Below are 14,438 nucleotides of genomic sequence, written 5' to 3' on the forward strand. Positions count from 1 at the left end.
CACGGGTTGCAGAAGACCAGCAGGTTTCAAAGGTGGAACCTTGCGCCGCTGACAATCACGGCAGCTCCTCACGTAGCGCTGAACGGACGAGAACAGCCACGGCCAGTAACACTACTGGCTTAAGCGCGCTAACATCCTGGCGAAGCCTAAGTGTCCAGCACACGGGTCGTCATCACATACTTGCAACACTTCTTCGCGCATTGACACTGGGACGACGAGAAGTAACGTTCCTTGGCTGTTTGCGAAGTTCTTTTTGTAGAGAACGTTGTTGCGGAGGCAATAAGAAGTCAGCCCTTGTGACATCGGTCGTGGGACAACAACGTCGGTTACCCGGAGGTATAGGATGAGGGGAAGCAACGTACTATCTGCACGTTGGAGGTCAGCCATCTCGACAGTGTCTAACACACCAAGAAACGGGAATTCTCGCTCTAAATCACTTGGCATGAAAGATACAGCCGCACGTGAGCGGCAGTCGGCGTCACGGTGCCTCTGTTCGGGTCAATAAACCACGGTGACGTCATACTCTTCAAGGCGGAGGCTCCTACGAGCGAGGCGGCCTCAAGGGTCCCCAAGACTTGCAAGCCAGGACTGTGAGTGGCGATCACTTGGTACTCGAAAAGGGCGGCCCTTCAGGTAGGGTCGGAACTTGCCGATGGCCCAAACGACGGCGAGACACTCCTTTTCAGCCGTGGAATAGTTGACCTGCGTCTTTATCAGACTACGGCTCGCGTAGGCTACTACTCATTCGGCGCCGTCTTGCCACTGGACAAGTATCGCACCGAGACCCAAGTTGCTGGCGTCTGCGTGGATTTCTTTGTCAGCCTTCTTGTCGAAATGAGCGAGTACGGGGGCTGTTTGCAGTAGCTTCCACAATTCTGTAAATGCTGCTTGTTGCTCGTCCGTCCTCTCGAAGTGTACATCTCGGCGTCCTAATCTCGTTAATGGTTGAACACTCCTCAAAAATCCGGCGACAAAACGACACTAGTAAGCACAAAGGCCTAATATGCTCTGTGACAGTAGCAAACTTCCCGGGGTCTGACCGAACACCGCGGGGGCTGACTACGCGTCCGATAAACTTGAGCTCCTGAAAGCCAAAATTACATTTCTAAGGCTTGATAGCCAGGTTTGCTTTGCTGATTGCGATAAGTACGAGCTTGAGTCGTTCTAAGTGTTCATCAAACGCACTAGAAACCCCCACAACATCGTCTAAGTATACTAAGCACGTCTGTCATTTCAGTCCCGAGAGAACAGTGTCCATCATCCGCTGAAATGTGGCAGGTACGGAACACAGGCCGAATGGGGGGGGGGGGGGGGGACTCTAAATAGAAATAATCAGGCGTCACAAATGCAGTTTTTTCGCGGTTACGCTCATCTACTTCGATCTGCCAGTACCCTGACTTAAGATCCAAAGAGGTGATAAATTTGGCATGGCGTAGACGGTCCAGAGCGTCGTGGATCCGTGGCAGCGGACAAACGTCGCGTTTGGTGACACGGTTAAGACGTCGATCGTCTACACAGAAGCGTTGTGTATTGTCCTCATTTTCAACTAGTGCATCGGGGGACGCCCATGGACTTAAGGACGGCCGAACCACATGATCATTTATTATGTCATGAACCTGGCGCTTTATCACCTCCCTTTCCGTAGCCGAAACGCGTTACGGATGTTGGCAAAGGGGGTGTGCTTACTCGTCCGTAGGAATGCGATGTTTCGCAACGCAGGTGCGCCGTACTTTAGACTCCGTAGAGAAGCAGGCAGAGAAGTCATTGACAAGGTCGAGTAGTGGCTGTTTGTGACCTACCGATAAGCCCGAGTTAATCTGAATGCGATCGCTCAGGTTGACTGCTTCCAATGAATTAGGCCAAGCAGTTCCGAGCGAGGCGACATCCGTGAGGGCAGCCATTTCATGGAGGAAAGCAACAGCTGTGCCTTGGCGTAAGTGCTGATATTCGTTGCTGAAGTTGGTCCTCAGGACTAATAAGTGTCCGTTCTGTAGATGAATAAGGCCCCATGCAATGCAGATGTTCCGTTCAAACATTAACGGAATGTTTGCCTAGGCGATGCCTTCATAGCCGTCGAATGGGTCGCGCGTTACCAGGGTCAGTGGGCTGCTTCTTGGAAGTACGGTTATGCTGTAATCGATAATCCGCAAGACGTTTTGGGTGTGGTTCTCGTTGCCAGCGTCGCCTGCTATGGCTTTCGCCGTAGAGAACGTCACACTCGATTTTTCACGGTTAATTATGGCTTCATTCGCCTCTAGAAAGTCCATGCCGAATATCAAGTCTCTCGAGCACCTGGACAGAATAATCAAAACCCCAACGTACGTAAATCCGCGAATATTTACTCGAGCAGTAGATCTGCCCACGGGAATTCGTATATGACCTCCAGTAGTACGGATCTGCGATCCAATCCACTGTGTAAAACCTTTCCTTAACTTTGACGCAAGCTCTCTGCTCATAACCGAGCTGTCCGCACCAGTGTCAATTACAATTAAAGCAGTGACTTCGTCGTCTATGGTAACCACTATGTCCGACGTTACAACTTGTCTTTGATCACCGGAATGCGCCTGAACGTCTGTTCGTTTCTTCGTTCTCCTCGGGATGGAGGATATTTCATGCGCTCGGCGTCAGCGGCCTCAACTCCGTAGGTCGCTTGACTCTGTTTTCCGGTTTCTGGGCTGGGCAAACGATGCCTACGAGCGTCTCGTGGCAACACAGAACTGAGCAATCGGTATCGAGCGGGCGACAAAAACGGGGCTCGTGCCTTCGCTGCTCGAATGAATTATCATGACGTGCGATGAAGTTCTTTATCTCCATAGGGTGCTCACCAGGTCGTGGATGGGGAACACTTAGAGGGAACCCAGAGAGACCCCCGAGCAGATAGGGACACATCCTGTAGACGTGGCCACCCTCTCCGCAATGAAAGCATAGGGGCCTGAAGTTAGGAGCCCGCCAGACGTCGATTTTCCGGAGCCTCGACTTCTCGATGGATGGTGGACTGCGACGCCTGAATGCTACATCCGTTTGTTCGGTGGGGCGAATGAAGTTTGTGGGGCCGTGCAGTGACGGTCGTCGTACCGCCTCCGCATAAGTCATTCGGACTGGCTCCCGCATTTGTGGGACCTCGTAGCGCTCAGGAGCTTGGATGACTTGCCTTATCTCGTCGCGCACTATCTCTGCCACAGAAATTCAGGCTGTTGGCGCGTCGGTTACCTGTAGTTTCAGGAGCCCTTCTCGTACTACAGCCTTGATCATTTCATGCAGGTGCTCAAGCTAGTTTCCCTAAGTCATGGTAGGGGGCTGTTCAAAAGTGCCATCACATTGCGGTCGTATTGTCTGGCACGCTGTCGAATGGCCCTTTACATTGCTGTTGCTTTAGCAAGGAAATTCGCAAGTGTTGTCGGTGGATTTCGAATAAGCCCAGCAGAATCTCTTGCGTCGGTTACCTGTAGTTTCAGGAGCCCTTCTCGTACTACAGCCTTGATCATTTCATGCAGGTGATCAAGGTAGTTTCCCTAAGTCATGGTAGGGGGCTGTTCAAAAGTGCCATCACATTGCGGTCGTATTGTCTGGCACGCTGTCGAATGGCCCTTTACATTGCTGTTGCTTTAGCAAGGAAATTCGCAAGTGTTGTCGGTGGATTTCGAATAAGCCCAGCAGAATCTCTTGCGTCACACCTCGCATGAGATATCGGACCTTCGTGTCTTCGGCCATTAAGGCATCCGCTCGTCTGAAAAGCCGAGCCACGTCTACAGTATATGTGGTGAGGCTCTCGTTGGGGGCTTGGAATACTGCCTGTATTGCCAACTCCGCTCTCTCTTTCCTGTCCGTGTTGGAGTATGTGGCGCTAAGCTGTCGTCGAAATTCGCCCTATGAACACAATGCCGTTTCATTGCTATAAAACCACGTCCTCGCCGAGTCTAGGAACGCTAAGTACACGTTGCGCAGCTTGCGGTCTTCGTTCCGTCCATTGCATTCGGGGACACACTCGAAATGCTCTAGCCAATCTTCCACGTCTTCAGTAGCCCTTCCGTAGAATACAATCGGCGCCGGCGGCTGGTTGATAATGAACTGTGTTGGCAGGACAGCCGCAGCAGGAGGCGGTGGGCTCGGTTTCATCGTCTGGATAAGCTCGGTGAAAAGACCGTGCTCAGGTTGGAGCCCTTGCAGATGGCGGCTGGTACGTACGTGTACAGAGGTAACCTCTTCTGTAGACGTGTCAGGGGTACACTGCGTCTCCGGCAGTGGTAGCATGTACCCCGCCCCTCCACCAGTAAAATGTCACACAGATAACTAAGACGGGCTCGCCAAAACAGAACAGCCTTCTTTTAATGATGGCAGACACCCAAAAATCTCGGGGCACAACTGCGCCCTTCGTCGTCTTCTCTCTGGGGATCAGTGCCTGTTGGGGGCTGCTTACTTCGCGTCAATATTAGCACAGACATTCAGCGTACGATGGCTTCCACCGGAATCTTTAGAGCGCATTTCTTAGGAGCATGTTTCAGCGTTGAGCGTCGGCATGCCTCGGCGTCCCTTGTAACCGAGCGAATGAGCGCAGCGAAACATGAAACAGTGAACGCGGAGCGCAGCGGGGGATGAAAGAAAGACGAGAGGCAGGCTAATACGATGAGGAAAGCTAAGGAGGAGGATGCAACACTACCATGAGGACGAAAGCGAAGGAGGACAGTATGCTGGAAGGGTAAGGAAGAACGCTGAAAGCTGTACGAGATATGCCCCGCGGCGACGACCCACTGCGCATGCGATACTTCGCCTCCACCACCTCCGCAAGAAAATGCGCCCCGCGCGAGCCACATGCACCCGGGTTCTTTTTTTTTCTGAACATTGGGAGACGCAGCGGATGGAAGTGCCTTGTCTTCTGCCACTGCTTAACACTCTGCACTAGCAGAGGCTCAGCGTTGCTGGCCAAAGCCTTTGCCTCAGTGTAACGCGCATTCAAAACACCTGAACCGCTGCGCTCAAATTTCGCATTTGGGAGTATCCTAACCGCTGATGATTTTTTTTGAAATGGCGTTGGTTGTTTTCAGTTGGCTTTTTTGCCCTGGCATTCTGCTCAAGTAAGCAAATTAAAACAAACACTCCCCAAGTCTCTAATGAGAATGCAAAAACTTTGCGTTCCGAGGCCCGTATGCGTTCCTCCACAATGACAGTAAGCTCCATGACTCTTGTTTAAGTTTAGGCGAGATGGACAAGTGCGCGTGTGTAGATTTCGAGTAAATTTCCGCTTGTCCTGTTAATCGCTTGGCGCTTCGTTTGCATATGTAACAGAATGGACAACAGGGCTAATTGGATCCCTTGCATCTTGAAACTGTAAAAGGGCACAAGGACGAGTACGAAGAAAACACAGGGAAAGGAGCTGAATATCGGTCTGCATGTGTAATGATTCTAATAGTAATCGCGAAAGTAATAGCGTTACTTTGCAATAATGGACGCCGAGGGCCACTCTCTCGAACATCCTGTTTTCGCATGGCGTTCAAGTAATGAGTCAAACTGAGTTGCCTTTCGCGACGTGGTACTTATGCTGCTTTAGGCGCCTTTTCAGTCATGTACGCTGCGTCACATTCTTTGCACAGGGCTTTATACACGACACACGGCTAGTTGGATCTTTCTGAGGGTCCCTTTCCGCGCACCAGTTGACCGCGTATCCTCCGGCAAGGTACATGTGCCACCTAAGCGTCTCTGGCCATATCGACTCTCACGGCTCGTGCATACGGGATGACCGTGCGTTTGTTTTTCTTGCGTGCCCCGTAGTCGTTGGGCGCTGAGGCGCGACACTCTCGCTCCCTTAGCAGTTGAAGGAATTGACTGAATCTGTTGTAATGACTGGTCAGGTCCTCCCGTACCCAGATCAACTGTCCTTTGCGCCTTGAAGGACTCAAGCAAAAACGGAAAGCGCGGTCTAATAGGAATGAGATGACCGAGTGTTTGAGTTCAGTGGGGTTAACGGAAAAAAATCGGGGTACACAATCGTGCGTGTATGCTTACGATGATCCAGTGTGGCATAGGCTATGGCGGTTTGTACCATGAAAACATCAAGAAATGCGATGCGGCTACTTTCTCCTTGGTCCACTGTGAAGTAGATGATCGGCTTCAATGAATTCAGGTAACCTTGTAATGTATGTGCTGCGAATTATACAGAAGCAGTAGTCAACATATCGCGCGAAGGAACTTGGGAACAGGGTTGAATGACAACAACACTGAACGTTCTATAGCCTCCAAGGTGAAGTTGGCGCACACAACGGAAGCAGAAGCACCCATGGCAGTTTCGAAGACTTGCCTGTAGAAACGCTTGTCATAGAAGACGTATGTGTTTTTTTAGGCAAAGCTTCAACAGGCGACATAGCTTATCTACATCAATGGACGTACAGGAGAGCAGTGTCGAATTCTGTTCCAGGGCTTTCCTACAACACTGAAACGCAAAGTAGACAGGGACGCACGTGAACACACATTATTACTGCTATGACTGACCATGACCATGCATCATGCACTGCATCATGCATCATGACCATGCACTGAAACCGATATTTGCTAAAACGAATGCATTTAAACACAGTTTTTCCCTAGACAATTTCTGACTGGAACGCTCTTCCTAAAACCATGTTTGAGGAGACTGATTTTCAAACGACCATGGAAAAATTGCTGTTTTAGTTTTCTCTTTTGCTTGTTACCAAGTACGTATTGTATGTGTAGTGATGTAACCCTGTTTGATTGCTAATGGCGTGATTCATTTTTAATCCCGATTTATACTAATTATGTTTTGATTTCTCACTCCTGCTTGGGCCTGTCATGACTTGAAGTATTGTGAAATAAATAAATAAATAAAAAATAATGACCGATCGTAAGCAGAGGCCCAGCATCGCCCAAAAAACGCAAACAAGGGACACGTGAAAAAATGAAACGTGTTATCGTGTCCTATGTCCGTGCGGAATTTTAGCGCCGTACTCAGCCTGTAACGCTCTTTTTTTTTTCGTGTGCGTGTTTGCGCCGTGCACCCTAAATTATGTGCTCTAAGATGCTCGAGATTATATACTTCAATCATCATGGCTTGTGAATTTGGCCAAGCAAAGCACGTCGCTGTAAGGTATGACCGGACACATAGTAGCCCCGCTGTCTTTTGCAGGCGAGACCTCGCCCCCAACATGTGGTCCTTCGAATGGAGCATGTGACAGCCGCGTCTCGTTTCTCGCTGAGAACAGCCCATGGACCCATCGTGGAGTCTGCAAGTCGTACCACGAATTTGGAATGAGTCGAGTCTGGCCACGGTTGTCGAAACAAAGTGGGCCAGAGTGTACTGGAAGACGAAGCCGCCCCGCCTCAAGCACCTCCCACATCCCTTCTTTTTGGTTTCCCAGGCGGAAGGCAGCGCGAGGTGTGTCAACGCCTCTGCCGTGACACTGTTCGCCGGCGCTGCCTCATAGGATGCACCCCGTCCCGCCCACTGGTGGCCAGCGTAGAGCCCAATCCCGTACTTAGCCCGGTATATTCGGGCTATGTTATGTTTAGTTCATGACGGTATTTTCGCCACGCGTCAATAAAAAGGCAGTGGCTAAAGGTATGTCCGACGATTCTCGGTGGTGTTTTTATGCTTCACGTTAGCATATGTCGGGCATATGCAAGCTAAACAGCTTAATACGTGTTTACCCCACGTCAGCGCTGATTGTGTGCGTGTGTTTGGTGCAGCATGCATGTTTCGGCTCAGCCAGTGGAGATTGGTGTGCTCATCATATATAGTGACGACTGCCGCGCCTGCTTCCACAGCGTTAATGCGTGCTTTCACCGCAAGAAAAGTTCGTTTAATTCGATGCCTCACGACCGGCTACAACGACAATGTGTGCGTATCACAAATAGAGGTACGCTGCAATTAGCCTTCGCTACTGATCCACTAAGCGAGTAATGGAATGCCGTTCGAGCCGCCGTGTTTCACAAATACGGACATGTCGAGCTCGAAACTGCGATCCACAAATTAATAAAATCGTTAACTAAGGAACGCAGAGAAGCGTAACTTTTTCCCCCTATAATTGGCTCCATTTACGACTCAAGGCGCCTTCGATTTTCGCTTCTAAACTGGCGCCAGTGACCCGAATCGTACCGTTCGCTTTCTCGCTCAAAGAAGTTCTTTTTGGCTGCCCTTCGAGAGACTTATTATTCATATGGTTAGGTACACCCCTAAGAAAAGCTTAACAATTGGTCGCGCGATGTACGGTCGCATATAAGACAGGTGCTGCATGCCTTCAAAAGCATTTCCTGGCATGTCAGTACAATGTTCGCACTTATGCTTTGGTGCTTCTTCGTCTACCTAAGGTAGAGAATTTCTTTATTCATTTTATTTAAGAAAATACTGCCAGTCTGAATGCCAGCATTCATTTAGACAGGGGTGAGCGATACATTGGAATTAACACAGAAAATACGGAACAGATTGAAATGTAGAGCTAATCTTGCTCAGTAAAAGAAGAAAAAAATTGAAGAAAAGTAATAATTGTATAGAATTAGGGTCCGAATGATACAAAAATCAAAACAGTTATATAATACTACAGCAATATCTACTAAGTCCACCCAAGTACCATAGCAGTAGCAACTACCACTTATGGCTTAACAGAACGTTCTATGAGCCCAGTAGTGCATAATTGCCAAATATTTTTCAAAGCGCAAACAAGGCACACCATGGGAAAGGAAGGTCATTCACAGGACAGGCGCTACTTTTATCTCTTCATTCGACAACGGCGACAAGAAATATATATGACACAGACGTATGCGAAGATCCTATATGAAAAAATACACGATATCAATATATGAACACGAAATGCCTAATCCACAAGAGTGGCAAGGGGCGCTATAACATAAAGCTATTCCAAACTTTCCTATTCCAATTTTGCAACCAGCCCTCCGCGACTGGTCAAAAACATTTTTCGACCACGACCACTTCGCCTGTCTGTCAGGCGACATCTCGAAAACCGCGATAGCTCCCCATCTGATATGACGCATACGCAGTGATTGTGCAAGGCTAGACCGAACAAAAAAGTTATTTCTGATTCGACGCCTTTTCGCCATAAGACCTCGGCTGCAAACATTGCAAACAAGAATGCAAATATTATACTAATCCACAAAAAGGGATAAATTAAAGAATTGAAAAATTATAGGCCCGTTATCTTACTGCCAGTATTATGTACAATATTTACCAAAACAATCTCCAACTGAATAAGGGCAACACTGGACTTCACTCAACCAAGGGAACAGGCTGGCTTCAGGAAGGGATATTCCACAACGGGTCACATGCATGTCATTAATCTGGTTATTGAGAAATCCGCAGAGTACAATAAACCACTCTATATGGCTTTCATAGATTGCGAAAAAGCATTTGATTCAGTAGAGATACCAGTAGTCATAGAGGCATTGCGTAATCAAGGAGTACAGACCACTTACGTAAGTACGCTGGAAAATACCTGCAGAGATTCCACAGCCACCTTAATTCTACACAAGAAAAATAGAAAGATACCTATATAGAAAGGGGTCAGACGACGAGACACAATCTCTACAATCCTATTCACAGCGTGCTTGGAAGAAGTATTCAAGCTATTAAACTGTGAAGGTTTAGGACTAAGGATCGACGGCGAATACCTCAGAAACCTTCGGCTTGCCGATGACATTGTCCTATTCAGCAACGCTGTGAACGAGTTACAACAAATGATTGAGGATCTTAAGAGGGAGATCGTAAGAGTGGGGCTGAATATTTATATGCAGAAGAGAAAGATAATGATATATAACTGGACAAGGGAACATGAGTTCAAAATCGCAAGTCAGCCTCTAGTGTCTGGGAGAGAGTACGCTTACCTAGGTCAACTAATCACAGGGAACCGTGACCATTGGAAGAGAATTCGCAGAAGAATAAAAATATGTTGGATCGCACACGGCAGGCATCGTCAGCTCCAGACTGTGAGCTTACCGATATCATTGAAAAGGAAAGTATACAATCAGTGCATTTTACCGATGCTGACATATGGGGCAGAGACTTGGAGACTGACAAAGAAGCTTGGGAACAAGTTCAGGTCCCGCAAAGAGCGATGGAACGAAGAATGCTAGGCATAACTTTAAGAGACAGAAAGAGAACGGTTTGGATCAGAGAGCAAAAGGGTATAGAGGATGTTCTAATAGACATTAAGAAAAAAAAAATGTCGCTGAGCAGATCATGTAATGCGCAGATTAGATAACCGTTGGAGCAATAGTCTGACAAAATGGGCATTAAGAGAAGGGAAGCGCAGCTGAAGACGGCAGAACACTAGGTGGTGCGACGAAATTATAAACTTTGCGGGCGCTTGTTGAAATCGGTTGGCGCAGGACAGGGGTAGTTGGAGATCGCAGGGAGAGGCCTTCGTCCTGCAGTCTACATAAAATAGGCTGATGATGATGATGATAATGGTGATGATGATTGGTCAAAAGATTTAAGGCTGCAGCCACTTCACCTGTCTGTCACGCGGCGTCACAAAGCCGCTAAAACTCAGCGCGTCAAAGAGACATCTACGCGCTAAAGAAGCATAATTATGCCGAAAAAAAGGGCATGTTCCTCTGAATAGCCACAGGATGCCACGTTCCAAAATGAGTAAAAGATGTCTGGCGCCGATCGCTGAGACACTGGCTACTTGCGCCTGCCGAAGAGCATGGGTTTATTTGCATACAATTAAACTTCTTGCGTGTCCGTACAACGTTCTTGAGCACTTTGGGGACGTTTACGACTTCTTTGCTGAAGGTCCGTTTCAGCAGCACTCTTAACCTTCCGTTGCATGCACCGCGATTTTAGACCAGGCACCGCAAGATAAGGGCAAGCGGACCAATCGCAGCCGCTGGCAATACCCTCTTCATACGCAAGCGATTTTCAGTGCATTGGCTCGGTCCCATCGAATCCCTCTCCACTTGAGCGCGCGCGTCGCCTCTTGTCAGCTAATTAGACAAGACAAGCCGCTCAATGTAGGCAATGTTATTCGTTTCTAAAGCAAACGAAAGTAACTTTTTAAAAATCAGGAGAGCGTTTGATTGATCTCTTCAGACAATCCTGCGGGTTACCGTCCGGCGCTTGCGTCGGCGGCTATACGCAAGTTTGACGTCAGGAGATTAGAATAAAAACATATTGGGATAGTTTTACGTTATAGGGCCCTGGCAGGTATGCAATCTCTTTTGCGTACAGGCTTCAAGAAGGCTCACTGATGCAACTTTTACTCCTCTTTTCTGCGTGATGTGCTTCCAAAATCAAGCGGGCCTATTCAATCTGGCTTTTACCTAGAATCTTTGCATCCCGAGATAATGCCTCACATCCTAAGCAAGAGTTCATGTGACCCGCCAAATGCGTTCTTTCCGTCTTTTTATTGTCCAAGGCATGCTCCCTAAATCTGTCATTCACACACTTTCCTGTTTGACCGATACAGCTTTTGCCACAGGCCAAAGGATTGTCATAGACAACTCCGCTGGTGCAGTTTAGATAGGGCCAATGGTTCTTTGTTCGACCACCTCGACTTGTTTTCCCTGTTGCAGCTATCCAAGGGCCAAGGCGGTCAAGCTTGCGGGGGGCAGAAAAAAAACCAGACCAACGTCGTGCCCATTCGCGACCTTCATGAGATTATGCGAGACTTTATGAATCTGAGGAACTACTTCCAGTGCACGCTTCCTTCCCCTGAAATCGTTATTGTCTTTCTTTCCTCTTGGCTTAAACTTCTGAAATCGACCCTCAGCAACTCCGGTGATGACTGTTGGGAGGTAACCTGCTTGGGGGGGTAACGTGAAGGGGGGTTACCTGTGTCATATATATTCCATGTCGACGTTGTCGAATAAACAGTAGAAATAAGCGCCTTCCCTATGAATGACCTTCCTTTTGTGCAATGTTCCTTGTTTACGCTTTGAAAAATATTCGTCAACTACCACTTAAGTAACATAATAAAAGTTGCCGAACCGAAACACAAACGTAGGAAAACGTAATATCCAATAGGAAGTAACACAACTTCGTACAACCTCACAGACAAAAGATACTCACAGATGCAACGCGCAGTGCAGCAAATACTATCTAGAGCAATAACATAAGTAAGCGCAAGCATATTTATTACGAAAACAGCAATACGTTAGATAGGAATGAAAGCATTCACTGTGGCTGCATGGGGGTTGGAACAAAGAAAACTGTAGAAGCAAACCAAATAGAATGCTCTTTAAGACGCAGGAGACAACGCACGAACGAACGATTTCAGGTCGGCGCTTTCGAGAAGCTCGGGTGGCAAATTATTCCATTCATCAGTCGTTCTAGGGAAGAAGGAATACTTGTATATGCGCGTATGGCAGAGGTGTTCTGTAACTTTTTTAGGGTGAGACAAACACGATTGGCGGCGCAAGATTAGTTTGATGTACTTGATTTTTTTCTATTGCCAACTTGTTATTCTTTTCAAAATAGAGTAGCTTCACTCCTTCGCGATTCCGTGTCAGTTCTATAGCTACCGATTTCGCCCTTTCCAAAAGAGCTGTTTGCGATGTGCCGCGTTGGTACGCATTAAATATAAATCTTATGGCTTCCGTTTGTACTGATTCAAGATTATCTTTGTTAACATGCTTTCCAATGAAACAAGCAGTGGATGTTTATATTCAATAGGGTATACAGTAAAGACAACAATAAAAGGTGCGTAAATAGTGGAAGAATCAGTTTTTAGAAACGCCGAAATAAAAATATATATAATGTGGCCCAAACGTGAACAGTTTTTAGCCAGTGGTTAAAGTTACACGTACAGAAACTTTCGCAATTCGGCTGCGGTGTTAGCGTTGCGCTAAAATCAGTTAACTGCGTTAGGCAACTGAGTAGGATAGCAATTCAGATTTTTTTTCCCAGTTGCAGTTGGCCAGATCTGGCGAAAAATGTATTTTCTTCACTTGACTCTAACAGGGCAAGAAGGCAGGAAGCGCTCGGTTATCACTGCCGCTGGACTGCCACGTGAGTCGCGAAGTCGGGGCGACGCGTTTAGGCTTCTTGCTCTGTTCTTACATGTGCTGCAGAGCACACGTAAAAGAGAGTGGGATAAACGTACTTATACGATTGATCCGACGGCGCGTTAGAAGTGGCTGTTGAGGGCCATGACGACGCGTTGCTTGCAGTCATATAGCAATTATCAGATCGAAGTAGCGAAATCGTTTTTCACTCGTCTAAGAGGCTGTCCAAGGAACAATTTAGGAAAAAGTGCTAAAAACGTACCTGAGGAAAAAATGTCCCCATGAACAATTGAGCCCGCAACTGGCCCGTGACGTCACCTACACGCCACCGCGTAACGCCTGGCTAGCGTTGATTACCTTCGAAAGGAGCTATGGCCCGTACTCGTACCTCTTCTTTGAGCGTGGGCTGCTGAGCACGAGGTCGCGGGATCGAATCCCGGCCACGGCGGCCGCATTTCGATGGGGGCGAAATGCGAAAACACCCGTGTGCTTAGATTTAGGTGCACGTAAAAGAACCCCAGGTGGTCGAAATTTCCGGAGTCCTCCACTACGGCGTGCCTCATAATCAGAAAGTGGTTTTGGCACGTAAAACCTCAAATATTCTTATTATATTCTTCTTTGAGCGGACTGCTAGCTCGCACATCTGATGGCAGCTAGGTATAACTGGGAGAGAAGGAACATTATTGGAGGTCCGGCGAGGACGGGAACTCGTCGCGCACCCGGCTAGTCCCCCGTCGAAACCGGCAGGTCTAGCCCACTGGCCCGGTCGTGGGCACGACTGTAGAATCAGCGGTTCCGTACGTATTTGAAGCAGCGTATTTCGAAGTTAGTGCGAAGCTTCGCAAAATGCGGTTGTGGAAGAGCGTTCCCTTTATGGATCTGCCATGCCGCCACGCCTTTAAGACGTCACATTGGATTGTTCGCCTGTACGTCTGGCGTAGGTTTAGGCACTTTTAGTTCATAAATAAGCAATATAGAACCTCTATTAGGTGACTATATATATATATATATATATATATATATATATATATATATATATATATGAAAGAATAATGTGAGCAGTGGGACCCGATTTTTATTGATCCCACTATAAGAAACCAAGAAAGCTACCAAGCGCAACATAAAGGATCATATTGGAACTTACTAATTGAAACAACGAAATGATAATATAACGCAAATGAAAGAGGATTAAGAATATGCAAATCACACGCACTGTGGGAATCGATGTAATCGAAGCTTTCCGTGCTGGATGCTTTGAATGACGATAATTAGCGGTGATGTTGACGACTAAAGCTTAATTTCTTCAATGTTTAGGCTAACACCACAGTGGTGAATTGATGTTAAATTTTACATTGCGTGCGCCACTGCTGTTTGTGTGCGTAGTACACAGAACGTGCGTTTGCTTGAGGCGTTGTTGGGCGCCATATTTTAAAACCTCTGAGAGGGGTGAGCGTTGTCATTTCCTCACATCG

The 14,438-nt window shown here is 47.6% G+C and overlaps 1 protein-coding gene across 2 annotated transcripts in view; it reads left to right on the plus strand.

The window, feature by feature from the left end:
- The window catches only part of LOC129384505 (uncharacterized), a 120,580-nt gene that overhangs the window by 23,127 nt on the left and 83,015 nt on the right, over positions 1 to 14,438 (plus strand). The window contains exon 4 of one of the 2 annotated variants that reach the window (XM_055070038.2): positions 7,136 to 7,580. The exons of the other annotated variant lie outside the window; for it this stretch is intronic. Within the exon in view, the coding sequence (XP_054926013.2) occupies positions 7,136 to 7,407 (272 nt within the window). The 3' untranslated portion in view covers positions 7,408 to 7,580. Of the gene's footprint in view, positions 1 to 7,135; positions 7,581 to 14,438 lie in introns of those variants that run through there. 2 annotated transcript variants of the gene reach the window in all.

This window comes from Dermacentor andersoni, chromosome 9 (genome assembly GCF_023375885.2).
Source record: "Dermacentor andersoni chromosome 9, qqDerAnde1_hic_scaffold, whole genome shotgun sequence".
Lineage (NCBI taxonomy): Eukaryota > Metazoa > Arthropoda > Arachnida > Ixodida > Ixodidae > Dermacentor > Dermacentor andersoni.